At 41.0% G+C, this 20,111-nt stretch overlaps 1 protein-coding gene across 1 annotated transcript in view; it reads left to right on the top strand.

The window, feature by feature from the left end:
• Positions 1-2,854: 2,854 nt before the first annotated feature.
• The window catches only part of si:dkeyp-72e1.9 (syntaxin-binding protein 4), a 124,408-nt gene continuing 107,151 nt past the window's right edge, over positions 2,855-20,111 (top strand). The window contains 1 exon segment of the mRNA XM_042505628.1: positions 2,855-2,919. Within this exon segment, the coding sequence (XP_042361562.1) occupies positions 2,855-2,919 (65 nt within the window).

Here is a 20,111-nt window from a genome sequence, read left to right on the forward strand (position 1 = left end):
GCTGTGGAGAGCAGGATGATAATTACACACATGTAAAATGTCCCAAACACAAGCAGAGCAGGTGATGAAGGGTGGAAAGAGCTCACTAATCCATCGTGATATGTGTAGAGGAGGACACCACATGGCATGCACAGTACCATTTCACACAAACAGGGAACTTCCTGTTTTTTGGAAGAGCTTGATGCAGGGAGGACAGTCACCCTGTGGCCATCCCAGAGACCTTGACAAATAAGTTCAAAGACAGTTTGAGTACATGCCAGCTTGTATGTGTGTGCGTAACATGGACAGAGCTGACAGCGTGTCTCTGGCTGTCGAGCATGTTCAAATGAGTCAGAGGACACACTGACATGTCTCGCAGGTAGAGCAAAAGGACACAATCTGCCCATGATGCTGCTGCACAGATGTCAAATTTAAGCACCAATTCTTTCTTTAAAAAAAAAAAAAAAACAAAGTTGGTGCTATAAAGAGAAGCTGTTGACAGAGCACACCCTGCACCCCTACTTCCAAACTCTGCCTATACATTGCTACAAGTGTGATTTGAAAAGACACATCTTGTGTCCAATATTTACCTACTTTACCCGAAAAATGTATTCAGTGTCAGCACTGCTTTCCAGGGTGTCCTGGGTACATCAAACTCAAAAGGAAGGAGTCTCTTCCAGTCTGGCTCTGCTGTCATTAACATGCATCCTGGGCCACCAGATCCCAGCAGATACCTCTAAGTGCAGGTGTGAATGCAGGAGTGCATCCTCAATAGAGGAATCAGGCAAATGTGACAGTCCCAGTTGGTTGCAATGTGTTGTGTAAAAATAAGGACCATGCTGCTCCATCCCACCATCTGCATTTGTTGACATCACTGTAACAGCATCCCGGAGCGTAAACAGTTGATGCAGAAGGATACCTAAAACGTTCAAAGTAGATGCAGTAGGTCACTGACAGAGCGGCACCATGTGACAAGTTGGTATGAGAACGTGGCACGTTTACATGTCAGACAGACAGACTGTCAGATTGACATGACGTGACATGTTCATCCATCTGATCCACTTCAAACTTGGTGGGTGTTGAGCTCTTGAAATCTGCAGGACATATTTGTTAGCAGTGCTCAATACAGAACACACAAGAGACTGGCGACATGGATGGATTACTGAGTGTCAGGGTGGGCCAGGTCTTCATTTACAAGATATCAAATGAGAAATAAAACTGTTCAGGAAGAGGCTGGCTGCACCGATTCATATCATGCTGTGCCGATTTGCATTTCCTTTGTCAGTTTTAACATGCCGCGCCATGCCAGAGATGGATTTTTTTTTTTATGCAGATCCAAAAGGTCACAAGACCACCTTAAAGCAGGTAGCAGTGACATGTTACCAATCACAGCCAACCCTGAGAGACCCTCCTTCTCCCCCTAAAACAAGTGTGTGTGTACTGTTTCACAATAAAACCATTAACATGACAAAATAATAGGGGGCTTTTATTGTGAAGAGTCTATAGGAAATTAAAAGTGTTTATCATTTTATTTGCTGAACTTTATTTCCGACTTCCCTTCAATAAAAACAAGTCTACTGCTACTGAAGGGAGGATGAGAACCAGCAGAACCAGCCACAGAGAGATGTTAGATGAAGAACTGCAGACAACAGGCTCTCACTGCACCTCTGACGGGCCAAACCAAGCCAAGCCAAGCCAAGCCAAGCCAGCCCATGACCACAAAGAGTCACAAATATTCCATCGTTCAGTCTGATTTGTCATTGAAGGAGAAATAAAGTTATTGTGATGTATTTTAACAAGGTCATTGAACTTTTCATCAGTCCAGGCTAATTTAGCACAGTATTGAAATTACAAATGACACTGTGAATCAGAGAACTACTGCAACAGCATCACTAAATGTCAGTCAGTTAACTTTGAAACCTGGTTTGACATGCTGTGTTCAGATGCCTTTTACAAGCATTCAAACCTTTGAAACCGGGAGAAATTGGTGTAATTTTTCTTACAAAAAAAACCTCAATGGAAATAAAATGATCAGCAACTTGGCATGAAACATTTTAGAAATCACAAAAAACCCAAACAAACAAAAAAAAAACAACAACAAATAATTGTGAAAGGTGATGAGAAAATGACCTGAGAATTGGCTTTAAAAATAGAAAGAATCATTAGAAAATTATCAAATAACTGGGTAGAATATCAGAAAATTCTATACTTGTAATTATGTATATATAATGTATATTGATTTATATGTATATTATATTTTTTATATTTTAAATTAAGTTACAGAAAAATAAATATTCTAAATATATAATTATAAATCTATTTATCTGTTGTTTTATTTTGACGTTTTTTTTAGGTCATTCTCTGTCATTCTACTACAACTTCTTACCTTAATTTCTTGTTCATCATTGCATTTTTCTATGTTTTCGAGAGAAATGACCGTGCTCCGGTTTCAAACGGTTATATCAGGTGACTGGTGAACTCTTCCGATTAGGTCGATTATTCAACCCGCGGATTGCGTACCGACTGTTTTTCTTAATTGGACCATGACAGCAGCAGCTCGGACCCACCGGAAACTGTAACAAGTGTAGTGCGCGCGAGGTAGAATTGTTGTCAAACAGATGGCTAAAGGTCAGTCAGCAGGAACAGCCCACGTGTCGATCAGATTAGAATCGGGCCGGCAGAGCGTCCCGTTACCGGCGGAGCAGCGTCCGTGTCATTGATCTGCTCGGCTGAGTGCTGACACATCCTCGCAGTCAGCGGAGGAGGCGCGCGGCTGACGGGCTGAGCGGCGGACACCGGGATGCGTCTCAGTTTCTCCTGTGAGAGTCCGAACCGGCAGCGCGGGGGCTGAAGACCGGAACCACATTCGGATAATATGTCTCTGCTGAAACAGCGGGGGAGAGAGCTCGAGCGTTTCGACGGACTCTCGCTCATTTACTGGTACGTGACAAACACTCAAGTTTGGATAAAGCCCCGCGCGTGGCGTGGTGAGGAAGACAGGGTGTTTTACAAAACTTCATTTCGAGTCTGGCTTATTCTTTGTTTCCTTAAACAGCCAAAGAAAGAAACATCCAGATCTGTTTTGCTCCCTGGCAGATTCGGCAAGTGTAATCAAATAGTTTGAATAAAAATTTTATGGATTTTAACCCGTGCACTCACACTTTAGCGCAGTAATCACAAAGTTGACATTGTTACATTTTAAATTAAAATGTTGTTTTTATGGTTAAAAGTTTGTGCCGTATTTGCCTGAGGACCAATATGATCCATAACGTCCAGCATCCTCAGTGTAGCCTAATTCTGATTTCATTTTTAAATATTTATTTTCACCTGAAATGTAATCTGCAGTGTAATAATGTGTGTTTGTGCTGGTGGAGATGCCTTTACATCATGTAAAGGTGTTTGTGGAAGGGACTGTTATTTAGCCTATATGACGGAAGGGGGTGGTGCAGAGTGGGGCAGGCACTTTAAATTATTTTTAAGCATTAGAGATGGAGTTCTGTTTTTTGATTTGGCTTAGGGCTGGGGCAGTAAACTTTTATAGCCAATGTTTTGTATTTATTTCACATATTTAAAAAATCCCAAAAGCTGCAAATGGATTTTAAGAGCATGTTTTCTTTAAAAATCTCCAAAGTCACACAATTCTAGAGAACACCAGAAATGGCTTCTTGACCCTGGAAATGTGTTAGCACCTTCGGTTCCCTCGTCTCAAAGTCAGTGAGTTTTCTGAATGTGTTTTTGGTAAGATGCCTGAAATAAGGTTTGTGGATAACTGGAGCTGAAGAGACTTTCACTTTTTATTCTTCAACATAAAACAATATCAGTAAACACCCCACTGTGAACTTGTTGAAGCTGTTATGCATCGTAAAAAAGGCAGTTGCTAAAAAGTGGCTAAATGAGAAGAATGTCATCATGCTGAGCCTAGCAGTAGCTCTTTGCGTCTGAGGATTAGCCTACATTTAGGCCTCAAAAGTCTTGAAAGTGGTGTTCATTTGTGAAGATTATCTTGCTGAACAATACGTGTAAGTTTCATAAACTTTCCACAGAGCTTATTTTCTGCAATGATCCAAAATCCAGTGGAAAAATTCCATTGGCTTTTTGACGAGGGAACCAGGGTGACATTAGCTTTGTAGTGTTGGTGACACAACCGTGGTGCAGTTTGTTTATATCATAATGTTAGCTTTTTACTTCTGGTGATTGCAGAAAAGGCTTCAAAAATCCTAAAAGTGTTAATCATTTGTGAAGATTATCTTGCTGAACAAAAATGTACGTAGCATAAACATTTGTTTACCACAGAGTTTATTTTCAGCAATGATCACAAAATCCAAAATTATTTTATTATTCTTCTTTCATCACACCGTTTTGATCCTATATTTGTAAACATAATGTTTAGAGCCAAACAGGAAATACATGTAGCATCTCTAAAACAACAGACTAATAACTTCCCTCAGAAAAATAATCCCAGTTTTCTAGATAAACACGGACATTAAAGCTGAGATGTGGTGGATGGGATGTGAAAGTAGGGCAGTTTGAGGGGAGCTGATTTAGTTGGCGTGCTGTGCCCTGAGGGGAGGAGTCAGTCAGCTAAATGAAGGTGCTGAGTGGACTGTTGATGCTGGGTCAGCCCACAGCGCTTAAAGGCAGGCTGAGGGGAGGTGATGTGACAGTGTCAGGAGCCCCTCATTCCTCTGTCAGCCGTCTCTCCCACAAACCAAACCCCCACCCCAAAGTTTCCCCCATGATTCTCTCCTCCAAGAAGTTACCCGAGCTCTGGGACTACTTTCTGATTTACGTCTCAGGAGCACTAGAGTTTAACCCCGACTGCAAAGACATAGACCTGGGACTGTTTCCCCTCAGGATGAACCCCACCATTAAGACCAGGTAGGTGGGATGCAGGGGGGTCAGCAGGGAGAAGCGCTGTGGACGGATGCTTTCTAATCTGCTGCTTTAACCCTTTGAAACCTGGTACATCAATGTTCTTGTGCTGTGTTCAGGAGCCGTTCACATGCATTTAAACCTTTGAAACAAACGCGAAATGGACTGATTATTTTGGCTAAAAAGGCAATGATCAACATACCAAGAGATGTTCCACTAGTTGTCCCAATAAATGAGAAATTATTAGAAGTTAATAAAAATGAAAGGGAAAGCATAGAGAAAACTATATTTATAATTATTAGTATTGTAATTATTGTTAACTATGTTATTTGTTGTTGTTTTTAGTTTGGTTTTTAGCTTTTTGTATTTTGAGCTTTTTTGTGATAAATTTAACGTAATTTTCTTTAACTTTTAACTTCCCCCTGTGTTTTTGAGAGAAATCAAGACAACTTAGCTTTCAAAGGGTTGTCCCACAAATAGTCTCAAGAAATCAGTGAAAGGGGACAAGAAAATTATATGAAAAAAAAGGGAGAGAAGAGAACTTTAAAATTAGGGAAAATGTACAGAAAACTGTATTTATAATGAAATTATTGTCAGCTATTTTATTTTTTGGTTTCTACCTTTTTTATTTTATTAAAATTTTATTTTATTTTATTTGTTGTTTTTTTGTTTGGTTTTTACCTTTTTGTATTGTACCCTTTTGCATAACCAGTTTTATTTATTTATTTATTTATTTTGCGGGGGTAAATTTCAGGCAATTATCTTGGAACTCATAACTTTATGAAAGAAAATCAAACCACTTGTTAAGCTGTAAAAGGGTTAAACGGCTGCCAGGACAGAGGTCAGCTTGAGTGGCTTCAGAAAAGGCTGTGAGAAAGGTCGAAAATGAACTTAAACTTGCACGTATACTTGACGTTGATGGACTTTACTGAGAAAGTACTGCAATGTTTGGAAAACAGGAGAATTTTTCACGTGTAAAATGTGTATTTATATAATCAATAATTATAATAATAATTATAATTATTATTATGTAGATTATGGGCTCACAAAAAGTTTTGAAAAATGAACATGTGTCGGAACCTCTGTCGGAGGTGAATGAGCATCTGAAAATGTTTATTTATTGGAGCAGTGTGGACTTATTTATGATTTCCAAAAGCAAATGTGGAGGTGAAGAAGTTTAAATACTTAGTTCCGGCTAAATGCACATTCATTGGCAGAAGAAATATTACAAAAGCTAAAATGTATAACATACAATTTATTTAATAAAGAGTACATTTGTAGAAAAGAAATGTTATAACTTGGCTTAAAGTCAGAGAGCTAGGTATATTACCACTACTTATTTAAAGTGGAGGATACAGAGGTGTTACTGAGGAGGAAAGAACTTGGAAGTATTGTGAGCTAAATGAGGTGGGAATCAAAATTAATTTCTTTACTGTCCTTTATATTGTGACTTAAGACAAATATTGTTTACAAAAGTTCAAATTCCTGAGTTAGAATGAATAGTTGTGAAGGATGGAGCTTTGGTTGAATTCCTGTTGGATTTGTTTTTGCATTCTCTGAGTATCTTTTTCAGGCTGTGGGATCTAAAAAAAATTAACATGATGGATCTCTTCAACTCGGTTTGAACTGCAGACTGTTGGACTATCGCTCTGTGAACTGGATCATTTTAAAGGATAGTCATGTAAATGTCCAGACATGTAAATAAATATTTATTAAGATAGGACAAAATAAGCCTTTATCGGTCCCACAGTAGGGAATTTTACACTATTACAGCAGCAAAGGGATATCAAAGAGGGTTTTTCATCTGTAAATGTGACTAAGACAACACATTTTGGCAGGTGGATTGAAGGTGGGTATGAAAGGAAGAAGGGGGTTGGAATGGAAATGATTCATTACAGATTTTGAATTTCTATCATTTTTTGTCACCCAAACTAAAAGCCATATTTGAATAGATTTTGTGTTTTTTTGGCTGCAGTAGTGATTATATGAAGCCATAATGACTCATAACTGCACAAAAGTATGAAATGAAGCAAGCATTGTGTCTGTTAAGAGGATTGCTCAGTATTGAAGGCTTGGAGATTTCTTTAATAGTTACTTTGCTGTTTTTCAACCGGAACCCTTTTTCCCCATGATTTTGTGTCAAAATCTGAACAACAACTTTAGAAAATGGGTCCATGTACATCTGCTAACAGTGACTGTTTTTGCCACAGGTTCAGATTGTTATTCTTAGTGTCTGACGACATTATAGAAAGGATCCCGACAAAGATAGACCTCTCTGTTAAAGAGAAACACCAAGGACACATTGCATTTGTTGCTGTGCCGGCTGCCTTGCTGAACTGCTGCGACTTGTACACTTTTTATGTTAACACTGACAGTGTGTTGCTGTGTCACTGCTGCAAAGCTGCCTGCTGCTATAACTACTATATTTCCACAAACAAAAGCAAATTCTCCACTCATTTCTGGAGCTGCGCAAGCTACTGTACAATAACATGGTCATGCAAATATTTCACAGTAAAAAGCCTTTCAGACAGATATGTTGTCAGGGGGCTTTTATTTTAAAACAGAAACAGAAAAGGTTGAGTTTAAGTAGATATTTATACTTTTCATGTCTGTGACCATAGACTGTATAGCTATAATGATAAATGAAGTGCCCTGGATTGAGCTGCTGCCATTTTGTGTTGGTGATGTCATTTGGAGCACGAGTCTGTGCAGTAGCAGTCTCTGCGGTGGGGGCGTTTCATGTGTTCCCCTTATGACCAATGGTGTGCAGTCCCATTGAACGCAAGCATACAGATTGGCTATCAAAGCTGTCAGTCATGGTAGAAAATCCCCTTTTTGTAGAAATAAATAACTCATTAAAACTTAACTTATCCTAAAAACATTAATTGAGAAAACATCAGGTTGACAGAAACCATCTTTGGGAAAAATGTATTTGACATGTACTTTTAGTTTTGGCCTATGTCCATTTACTAACAGGGCGGGGCAGGCTCAATGACCTATACTGCAGTCCGACAGTCAAAACTGAAAACCTTCACTTTTGGGGAACTGTTGTCCATCTTTATTTATGTATGTGACAGATGACCATTAAAACACCATTTTTGTTGAAGCCTGCCCATATTGTGTGGTAAAAATCGACGAGACTCTTATTCTCTAGATGTGCTGCAGCCGAGCAGCAGCCAAGCAGCAGCCGAGCAGCTCTGCTCATGTTGGTAGAATAACTGCTCTAACCTCTTCACATGGGTGCTGAAATGCACCATTGCCAAACACACCAGACTCCATATAAATAGGCAGTAGTTTAGTATGTATAAAGCCAGCAAAATTCCACATCTAACTGCTTAGCAAAACTTAGCTTTTGTAAGTTTTTTATTTTGTTGTTATTTTTTAGTTTGGGCATTCAACCGAGCTACCGAGTGGTAGGACTTCATTGTTCCTGGTTTTCACTACCCCTCAGTCCTGCAGATGTGTACTTCTAAAGAAGAGATTGGCCATCGTCCCGTGGAAGCTTGCAACTGGCTCAGAGTACAGAATTATTGGCCATCTTTTCGGCGTAAGCACAACCACTGTGTGCCAGTGTGTGCAAGAGTTATGTGCTGCTGCTGGGATGTGCTTGGTGCCAGAACAAATTTGTTTCCCAGACCAGGAGAAGTTTGAAGAAATGGCTGCCTACAGTAAGAACAACGTGGGGGCTCACGCAGTCTTGGCACCACAGGAGTACCACTGCGACTACTTCACCATAAAGGCTGGCACTCCATCATCCTTCAAGGTGTTGTAGATGAAAAGTGACTTTTCTGGAATGCGTTTGCAGGCCTACCTGGGAGCTTGCATGATGCTCAAGTTTCAGACTGTCCACATTGTGGAGTTGGACAGCCATGGCAACCACTTTCGAGCTTACACCAGGAACATTGCTGGGGTGAATGCTGGCTACTACGTCCTAGGAGACTCTGCCTATCCCTTGCAGAGCTAGTTCTTAAAATCATTCCCTGACACTGGACATCTGACAGCAGAACAGCAGTTCTACAACAAGAAAATCTGCAGAGCACGGGTAGTGGTTGAAAATGCTTTTGGTTGACTAAAGGGAAGGTGGCGCTGCCTCATGAAAAGAAATGACTGATGTCGAACTGGTTAAATGGATGCCGTTGACTTGCTGTGCTCTTCATAACCTTTGCGAGAGTCAGGGAGAGGCCTATGACAATGAGTGAGATGCAGCAGCAGAGCCTGTGGTGGCACTGGCACAGGGTGTAAAGGAGGAGGGCAGTAATGTATGAGAGGGTCTACCAGAATAACTAAAAATACATTTTTCTTTCCTGCCGTGAGGGGGGTGTTTTGCACTATTTTATTTTTATGTCATTCATTCAGAATTTAATATCCTTTCTTGATCTTTACAACCCTGCTTTTGTGTGAACATAAATAAATCTGGTTCTGTGTTTCAACATATATATCCCCTTTGTTTTTGTCTTTTTAATTAAAGATTTAATATTTGGTAAATTCAGCACTACAGCCCTTAAAATGGGAAATCATACTAATGTGGCTGCGTTAAACAAGCCACCCTCCCTCCCAATGTTCGCCAGTCTATGGCCATATATCGAGTCCATCATGTTGATCCACCTACATATCCTCCAGTTCGACACGCTCCGGCCGTTGTGGTCCTTAACAGACCGGTAATCACTTTTCTTTTTTTTTTAAACTTTTCATGGCACTGCTGGGAGGGTCCGATTGTAGCCGTGCACTGCCAGTCTCTCTGAGAGTTGCTGGTACACTTTCTATATGCGCATGGACCTGTCTAGTTTGCGCTGGACACCCTCTTTGGCAAGCAGGGTGAGGAACGCTTGCACCTCCTCCAGGCACCAGGTACTTTTTCCTAATGAAAAAGTAAATTCAGTTAGAGTAGAGCCATGTAGTGGAAAAGCACCATTAGACACAAAAACATGGGAAATTGGTTCCAGGTTGCAAAGCTGCAAAGTCACAATGTGTTCAGCCTGTGTGTCTGAGCTCCCAGCACAGTGAAAACTAATTTCTGGTATTAAGGCCGTAGATAATATGTCAGAGTGAGCATGGCCTGATGTTTGTGATCTTATTTTAATATTAAAACTTAATGTTGTTGTTTTTTTTTTTTTGCACCTGTAGTTTGGTCTGTTGTTGCCTTAATACAACTGAACCAGAGCAGTAAACACATGTACACACGTAAACACATGTGGACTGACAGGTAACTCATTCATTGGACAGTTTTTGCGATGTCATTCTGCATCATCAGCACAACATGCAGCAAGTCCCTGTGATTGAGACTGAACCTTATGTGTTTAGTGTCACAGGAGCTCATGAATGAAAACGTGATAACAAGCATTATAGGCTGGGACTTGATGTGTCCTGATGGTGAGCAGATAGAAACAAGGTCAAACATGCGCTGGCACTGGAATAAAACAGTGAAAACAGTTACTGAGTAGCTGCTACATTTCACTTGTTTTACTCTCTTTAACCCTTTGAAACCTGAAGCGACATCACCTTTCTTGTGCTGCATTCCGATGCCTTTCACAAGTATTTCAACTTTGAACCCTGACAAAATTGGTGGGATTTTTTTCTTGGAATAAAGGCCATGAGCAACTTCTCAAGAAATGTTCCACAAACTGCAAGACATTAATCAATTTAGAATAAAAATAACTAAATAAAAATAAAAAGCTTGGGGGGAAATGTCTATGGGAAAAATTAAAAAAAATCTAGAGAAACTGTATTTATAGGTCATTATCATAATTACATGTTTAAAATTTTGTCATAGAATTATGTTACAGAATTACTATATTTTAGGCACTTATTGTTATTTTTGTCTTATTTATTTTTTCAGACAAATTTTCTGGTAATTTTCTTGTATGTTCTACAAACTTCTTCCCATGTTTTTGAAAGAAATCAAGCCACTGCTCAGGTTTCAAAGGGCCATAAGGAATTGCTTAAGGACAACACACCATCGGCTGTGTCCATCAGGCTAAATCTTGGTTGATAGCATCTAAATGATGATCAGCAGATAAATGTATGAATAGTTTAGCGTTTAACTTCATGCTAAACTCACAAAGCTGTCAACACGCAATCCTGTTGGTCTGCTGCAATATGACACCATAGGCACCGAAACTGACTTGGAATGAAACACACCGAGCTCGATTGATGTTTCAAAGTACCTTGAGTATCAAAGTGGCGCAAGTTACAGAATATATATACAAGACTGTTGATTTCCTCCCAGTATGAACTCTCATCTTTGTTAATAATGTCATACGGCCACTGATGGTGGTGCTGTCAGCATACTTCACAACAGAGTTCTCCTGATGTCTAGGAGTGCAGTCATGGGTGTCCAATGTGAACAGGAGGGGGCTGAGCACACAGCCCTGGGGGACTCCAGTGTTGAGCACTAATGTAGAGAAGTTGACACTGCCAATCCAAACTCTCTGGGGTCTGCATGTGAGGAAGTCCAGTATCCAGTTGCAGAGTGTTATACTGAAGCCCAGAGTATTAAGTTTTCCTATCAGCTTCATGGCAGAGATTGCCTTGAATGCTGAGCTGAAGTCAACAAACAGAATCCAGATATAGCTGTTGTTGCCTTATCATAACCATAATACATAAGGACCATGCTGCTTCATCCCACCATGTGCATTTGTTGACATCACAGTAATGGCATCCTGGAGCATAAATGGAAGGTCAATGACAGAGCAGCAGCATGTGACAATGTGACATTGGGATGATAATGTGTTAGAGGGTAGCAATGTTTAATTGTCTAGCAAGCTAATTGTGCGCATCCCTGTCATTTGTACTGGCGCTGATCTTAAGTATTATAAAACAGATATCAGAGAATGTCCACTCTAGTGTCATTGTGTCAGTGGACAACTTTTTGGTACCATGTTGAATTAGTTATCAGTATTAATTGATATAAGGACTGCAGGTCATAGGAAAATGTGCTTCTGGACATTAAGCAGATTCTACATGTCAGTCCTGTTAATGCAGATGCTTTAACTGAATTGCGCGTTGAGAAACATGTGAGCAGAGATCCATGGAGCAAGCATCCCACACTGCAGCTGCCAGCTCAGATCAGACAGGATGTAGAGACAGTGAGACAGATGGTGCCCTGCTCAGTGCATACACTGTTCTTTTCTTTTTTTCTGTCTCTTCCACTTCAATTTCCTCTTATGCTTTTGGCACTAGATGCTCGGGTCAGACACAACTATCCGGACAGCAATGGCCTTTTGTTTCCATTTCAAAGATCAGCCTGTCGGATTTGTTCACCTCTGATATGATGGAAGCATTTGAAGCCTGGAGTGGAGTTATACGTTTAATAAGTTTTAGCATTTTTGATTAAAAAATAAATTTAAAAAAACAAAACAAAACAGTGATAGACTTTATAATTTGTATCACAGTATTGTGTACAGAATGTTGTGGTGTGAAAACCAAGGGAAGTGGAAGGACCCAGGAGCAAACACGCGGACAGTGGAGGTGAATGAAAAAGGGTTTTTATGGTCGTAGACGGGGAAGGAATGGGGAATGTGGGGAAGGGGGCTCCCGGAAGCCGAGCAGATGGAGAAAGCTGGCGGGGCTGGTGAGGCAGGAAGATGGTGGAGTCCAGAGTGGAGTTGGGAAAACAGGTGGCGGCACACAGGGGCGAGAGGCTTGGTCGTGAGGCGCTGGAGCTCGCAGGAAGAGGCTCCGGAGAAACACACCAAAAAAAAAGACAATGAGCACAAGAGGCAAAGTGTCAACACTAGTTGTAATGAAGATCACAAAGAGTGAAGCGGCTGATCTAACCACGGGTAATAGGTAACAATCTGGCACTGGAGTTGAGTGAAGCTGCAAGCTTGATTATTGATGAGGTGCAGGTGAGGAAGTGCCCTGTGAACGTCAGCACCCGGAAGCCGCGCCCAGCCCCTGCAGCACAACCAAAAAAGGGAAAACCATCACAGCACACAAAAAACCCAGAAACCCAAAAAACCAGAACAATTTCTGTCCTCAGTGAAACAAAGTCGCACATTGCATTTTTCATAGAGGGTGGTGGTTGCATTGACTTTGCACAATTTGCAGTGGCCGCGTTTGTCACATTTCACAGGCCAGTGTGCAATGTTGTTAGTGTTGTCAGCCAGAACTGGAAGCAGGGGAATGGAGCCTAGAGAGAGGGTCAGGACGGTAGGAGAGGGTGAAATGAAATCGAATGAAGAGCAGGGACCAGCGGGCTTGCCGAGAGTTGAGGCGTTTAGCGGAACAGAGATAGGCGAGATTCTTATGGTCAGTCCAAATGAGAAAGGGGAGCTCGGTGCCTTCTAGCCAATGCCTCCATTCCTGCAGCGCCAAAACCACAGCCAGCGACTCATAATTTCCCACGTCATAATTCCTCTCTGCTGGGGACAGGCGTCAGGAGAAAAAGGCGCAGGGATGGAGCTTTTGGGTCTCTGGGCTTCTCTGAGACAGAACAGCCCCAGCACCCGTGTCAGAGGCGTTCACCTCCACCACGAACTGCAGGAAAGAATCAGGTTGACGGAGCACTGGTGCACTGGTGAACAATGTTTTCAAATGAGCAAAAGCGAGGTCTGCTTCATCTGTCCAGTTGAAAGGGGTACTGCAGGAAGTGAGGCAGCTGAGAGAGGCAGCTACCTTACTGTAGTCCGGGATGAAGCGGCAGTAGAAATTGGCAAATCCTAGAAAGCGTTGTGGTTCCTTCTGAGACGTAGGAGTGGGGCACTCGGTAACGGCTTGGATTTTGGCAGGGTCTCGCTGAAGCTGTCCCTTGACTATGACATAACCAAGAAAGTTGACACAGGGAGAATGGAATTCACATTTCTCAGGTTTGATGAAGAGCTTGTTTTCCATCAGCCTCTGGATCACCAGCCTCACATTTTGACGATATCCCTCCAAATCCTGAGAAAGAATCAGGATGTCATCTTTTCATCAACGGTTCGACATATCTTTGAGAATGTCATTCATAAGAGCCTGAAACACAGCAGGGGCATGGGGGGCAGGGGGGGTCCAAGGGCTTGAGGGAGATGCCAGTCTTAACAACAAAAGATTTATTAATAAAGTTGTCATCTGAACCTGAATCAATCAAAACCTGGAGGGCAAAGGAGTGGTTTTGATGTTGAATGCTGGCGGGCAGGGAGATTTGTGGGGTAGAGCTGGAGGGGGAAGTAATACGGCTCACCAGTGCGCTCTCAACTACTGGTGAACCCCCTCTTTGGCGAAGAGGGACAGGAAGCCATGTAGGGACCGGCTAAACCACAGTAGATGCAAAGGTTATTGTTCAGTCTGTGTTGGCGTTCTGCAGGGGTGAGACGGGCTAGACCTAGCTGCATGGGCTCCTCCAATGCAGCAGGAGGCGCTGGGGACTGAGATTGAGGGTGTGAGGCACTGGGAGGGAATGGGTACTGTGGAAGGGGAAGGTGATCTACAGGGTTTACTGATCTTATCTCGAGCTCTCTGTCTAAGGCGCTTATTGAGTCGAATGACAAGAGAAACCAACTCCTCAAACGATTTGGGTTTGTCACGAGAAGCCAGCTCATCTTTTAGTTGTTCTGATAACCCTCTAACAAATATACCCATAAGAGTCGGCTCATCCCACCCACTCTCAGCAGCCAAAATGCGGAAATCAAAAGAGAACTGAGCTGCATAGTTAGCGCCGTGACGAAGGGACAATAAACGATTAGAAGCCACCTGACCTTGGACGGGATGGTCAAAAACACTACAGAGCTCAGTAGAAAAATCTGCAAAACATACCAATACAGGGGAACCCCTCTCCCATAATGCAGCTGCCCACTGGGCGGCTTTACCCCACAATAAATTAATTACATAAGCAATCCTACACTTATCTTAGGGATAACTCAAAGCCTGTTGGTCAAAAACAAATGAGCACTGGAGTAGAGAACAGCCACATGAACCTAAATCTCCAGGGTAGTGTTCGGGTGGTGGAACAAAGGGTTCTCTAGGTGGGTGGGGGAGGGGAGACAGAGACACAGAAGCAGAAGGGTTACTCACCCAGAAACCCAAAAAACCAAAACCACCACACAGAAGATTCTTTACAGTTTGGCCTACATTTTGGTCTAAATTGCAAAGCTGCATCATGTATGAATGATATTTATAAATTTCATTTTGCATGTCATACGCAGATAAAAATACATTTTTCACCATGTCATATGAAATTCAAACCAATCTGCTGGTTAACTGAAATATAAAAATCTAAAAAACATCCACTTCAGTGATATAATCATAACTTAAAAAAATCATGTAGTTCAGGCATTGATGTGCTGTTGTGGAAAGGCTGTTTTTGTTTTACAAAAGACATACTGTACAGAGTTTTTGTTTTGTGTCATCTTGAAATTTCCCCAAATCATCAACACTCACTATCATTTTCTTTGGCCTGTCTCTATTCTTCAACCCTTGCTATTTTCTCTCTCCTGCACCATCAAATCACGCCATGAGAGATGAAAGCAATTAATCCACAATTGATTAATTAGTCTTTAAAGTAAAGTTTAATTGAACATGTGAAATTTAATCGATCAATCGACTGACAGCGTATTTGCAACATGCTGCTTTGAAACCTGAAAAAATTTGTTTGATGTCTTTCAACAACATGGGCAATGTGCATTTTAATAACACATGGACCCATAATGACAAGAAATTAATAAAATGTTACAAGAAAATTACCTAAAAAAATTGAAAAAAATTAAAAATCAAAAGCAAGAAAATTGCCTGAAGTAAGTGCAGATGAAAATATATGTGTAATTTTATAAATATATATGTATTAATTTTTTTCTAGACCATAATTTTAAATGTATAGTTATAATGTAAATTAGGGATAATAACTATTGCCGACCAATTGTTAAGAAGTTGTATTATTAAGTATTAAGTTGAATTTAATTGAACATTTTGGAATTCAATTATCACGCCTTCTATTTTAGATGTAAAATATTGAGAGTTTGAAACCTCACTGATAGCACAATGTGTGTGATATAACATCAGTTTGTTTATTATTCTTGGTGTCTTTGGCTTGATTTTCATTGTGAAAGTGACCCCGGGCTGTGACAGTGGTGGCAGGTGTGACTGGATGCACTCTGACAGGTTATTTACTCGACTCCTGTCTGGTGGAATTCAGGCCTCTGGTGGCAACAAACATCACTTGAGTTGTGCTGTGACAGAGGAAAACAGCATGCTCTCATTAAGTCACCTGGCCTTAGCATCTCTCACCTCCCTATCTGGGACACAATGCTATAATGTACATGCGTTTGTCCTTTGTTCCTGTCCGGTATTTCAAGGTCATGATTGCAAAGATGTGTATGTAAGTAAAGGATACATTGTGACAGTCTGGTGGGATATAGAACTTCCTATTTTATTTGGAAATCCTCACTGATGTGGCTGCCACTACTGCTTTTAATTCTCCACCTAATGTGAACAGACAAAATTCTCGCAAGATGGTTTACAGATTTTAAAATCTTAACTGATAAAGTAAATCTGAGAGACCACACACAAATAATGATAGATTTAACAGTTTTGTTCTTACAGTGTGTGGTGTGCAACGACATGACCATCATGGCACACCACACACTAACAGACTCCGCCCACCAACAACCAGAGTTTCAACTCTTAAAACTCAAAATATTGCGATGTCAAACACAACTTTAGGTTAAACAAACATGGTGGGTGACAAGCTAAATGTGGCTAGCTGTTAGCTACCAGATACATCAATTGCGGTACCAATTATTGTCCAACTCCTCTCCTTGTCAGTTCTGAATACTTCATCTCACATTCACTAACAAAAACAGCTTACCTGTCAAACAACCATCATTGTGGACGTTGTGTGGAAATCTACTCATGAAACATGAGGTCATGGTCCATAGAAACTGGGTCAACCCTGCCCCTCCTCTCAGCTTAGCACCTCTTGGAGTAATCCTGTTTCAAACTCTGTTGCTTGTAACTTCTAGTATCTGCTACTGCTCACACAGAAACTGCTTTTGTTCTTTTTCCTTATGACATTTTCTTTGTTACCGAGGCATTTCCACTCTGTAAAGAATCAATTTAGGTCAAGATTTGGTCCAAATTAAAACCATTAAGAACTGGTCCAAGTAATGTCAGTAGAATTTACATTGAAAAGAGGCCACAAATTCACATCAAGATGCAACGCAATAAAAAACGCCATGGTAAAGCTTGACAATTTATCAGCTGGGGACCGTGACTGTGGGTAAATCTCATGTCTGTGAAATGTGATGGGTTTTTTTGATGCCTAACCATGTGCCTTTTTCACCTAAACCTAACCATCCGTACCCTTGTTGTGTAATCCCACATGTGTTTTTGCTGTTACCATTTGCTTTTGTTTCCCAAACGTAACCATGTGCTTTTGTAGTGTAATCCCACCATGTGCTGTTATTGACATCCCTGCATCAGTATCAGCATCCCCGAAACATCAAAAGCAGACACAGGGCTAGGTTGAGCGTGCATATGTAGACACGAAAGCCCACTGACAAAGTGGCAATATGTGACGACTTGGGATAACAACACGTTGAGGTAGTTGTAGAGATTAACCTTTTTCAGTATGGACCAAAATAAACGTTGCCATTTCCAAATCCACCCTTGGAACTTTGAATCAGCAGGCATCAGTTTTTAGAGTTTTGACTAGAGCACTTAGAGAAAACATAAATGAATTAGCAAACTTTTCAGAGGCAGAGGGTGAATATTGTGTCTGAATACGACCTATGACCAAGCTTTGATGACAATGTGAAAATATGATCAGAAATGTCTGTAAATTAATCTTTATATTATCTATAGTGTATATACTGTACATGCAGGTTATTTTGTTCTTGCAGCCATTACAGCCTTTAGTCATTGTGGAAATACCTATACCAGCTTTCCACTCCTGGAAATACACACTCAATGCATTACAGCTCCTCCTTTCCTCTGTCAGACTGGATTAGGGTAATTGATAAACTGATATCTTCAGGACTCTCCAGATTCTCAGTGGGGTTCAAATCTAGGCTTTGGCCGGGCCACTTGGGGACATTCAGGGACCTGTCCTAAAGCTGCTTGGCTGGGTGCCTTGGAAAGTCATGCTGAAAGGTGAATCAGTGATCTAGTTTTAAGTGGTGTGCTTGTGAATCCTTTATTTGTTGTTGCACTTTGGAAAATGTAAAAATACTCTAGTGCCTGACACATCTTCTAGGTAGGGGCGGTATCTATTTTTTCAGACCTTGATGCCTCTTCTGGAATTTCACCTGGTATGATCGTATCAGAGTCTGGCGCTGCGATCTCTCTCTAAATCCATGGGCATGACATGGGCCAATGATGTCCGACTGTTTACGTCCTGTAATGTTCTCTGCACTCGCAGCCAGCTCAGCTGCCTGCTGCACCACTCTGACCTCTGGTGGCATGTGATGTGCACTACACGCAAAACATCCTTATTACAACCTCTCCAGAATGACATTAATAGAAAGATGAGGGTTTGTATTTTTGACAGTATAAAAGAATTGCACCGTCTTCATTTTTAAATACTGTGGTATACTAACATTATAATACTGTCCAAGCCTAAAACCTTCCATGCAAATGCAAAAGTGTGGCAAAGTCTGGCTCAAACTATTCTTTCCATGAACACAGAGCCTGGATGTCCAATCAATCTTGTGATATTCCTTCTTTCATGGGGTGCCTGTACCCATGCAGCCCAAAATTTATGAACATGTTTACAGTCTGTACATGCAGACTGCACATGAATGGACACGTGATTTCACTGTCCAATGTCTGGACCCAATGTCTACATCCAAGTCTGTTTTTAAGTTTATCCGTGCCTTTATTTTAGTGTTTGAGTCATAAAATGGAACCTACAGAAAAACAGTGCATTTGTGGGGCCACCTCAAACATGGTTTCCATGTCATGTGTTACCGTGCTCCTCATTGCTGCCCTGTATACCTCTAAACTCCTGCATTATTTTCTCCTTCTGTAGCTGCCTCTAGGCAGACCCCTAACAGACACTTTGAGAATCAGCTCCATTCTTCCTTGTCAGGAAAAATCAATTTACACTAATGGGAATACAATTCACCTCTTATCGACTATTCCTATCCCCATTCCCTCTGGTGGCGATTGATTTGCTGGGAATGACTTCTTTGGGTTTGATTTTCTCTCCACAGAAGATGTGGATCCTGATGCAAACTGCTGACTGGATTTGCCTCTAGGGGAAGTTTGCTTGTTGCTGATGTTTTTTTCTCTCTCCCTCTCCACCTATTAATGTTACCTTACTCAGCTGAGCGTTCTGTTGGGCCTATTTAGGAGTGTCAGAGGTGTCAGACACTTGTCCTCTTCTCCTTCTCCATTTCAAGTGAGAGGGTGGAAGTGGGCTGCTGGTGTGTGACCCAACATTTGTAATTAGCTGAGGCAAGCTCAATGCCTTTCGTTCAGCTGAAGGCTAATTAAGTAACTAAGGAAGCCCTTGCTCGTCCATTTCAGTGTCCCTGTTTTCTCTTGGTTGTTGCGTCTTGGAATTCTTCTTTCATGGTAATTTATTTGTTACATCTTTTCTAAAGCTTGGAGGTATTACTAAAAAATAAAAGTCATGAACCAAGACAGCTTGTCATGATACAGTGCTTACAGGGTAAAATATTTTAGAACCTATGATGCCAAGCTTAACCCCTTGAATGTCAAACTTCTTCAAGAAAATATCTTGCAACACATTTTATACCAGTCGTGTCTATAATGCATTAACCTGTTTATACTAGGCCCATTTACATAGATGTTACACTCATAAAGGGTGAGTAAAGTGCCCCTCTGAGAAAAAAAAAGTCAAATCAATTTTATTTATAAAGCCCATTATCACAAATCACAATTTGCCTCAGAGGACTTTACGGCTTACAAGATCTCTCTGTCCATGAACCTCCACAGCAGATCCCTAAAAAACCCCACTAATGGGAGCAACTGAGGAGAGATCCTTCTTCAAGGACAGACAGACATGCAATAGATGTTCTAAACGACAATAAAATTACAGGAGAGATGCACAGCAACAATAACAGTAACCATAACATAATAACAGCAATAAACATATGAAGATTAATAAGAGTAGTTTATGATAGTATGTATATTACATGCATATATTGAAGTTTATGTGTGTAACAATAATAATGTAATGTGTATTATAATAGTGGAGGTATGACAAATAATAAAAGCAGCCGTAGTAGTAGGTGTCGGTCAGAACCGCAACATCAGTGCAACCATGACAATCCAGGCACAGCTGTGTTTGGAATCTATGAGACAAGGGAGCATGAAGGCTCTGG

This window comes from Plectropomus leopardus, chromosome 17 (genome assembly GCF_008729295.1).
Source record: "Plectropomus leopardus isolate mb chromosome 17, YSFRI_Pleo_2.0, whole genome shotgun sequence".
Lineage (NCBI taxonomy): Eukaryota > Metazoa > Chordata > Actinopteri > Perciformes > Serranidae > Plectropomus > Plectropomus leopardus.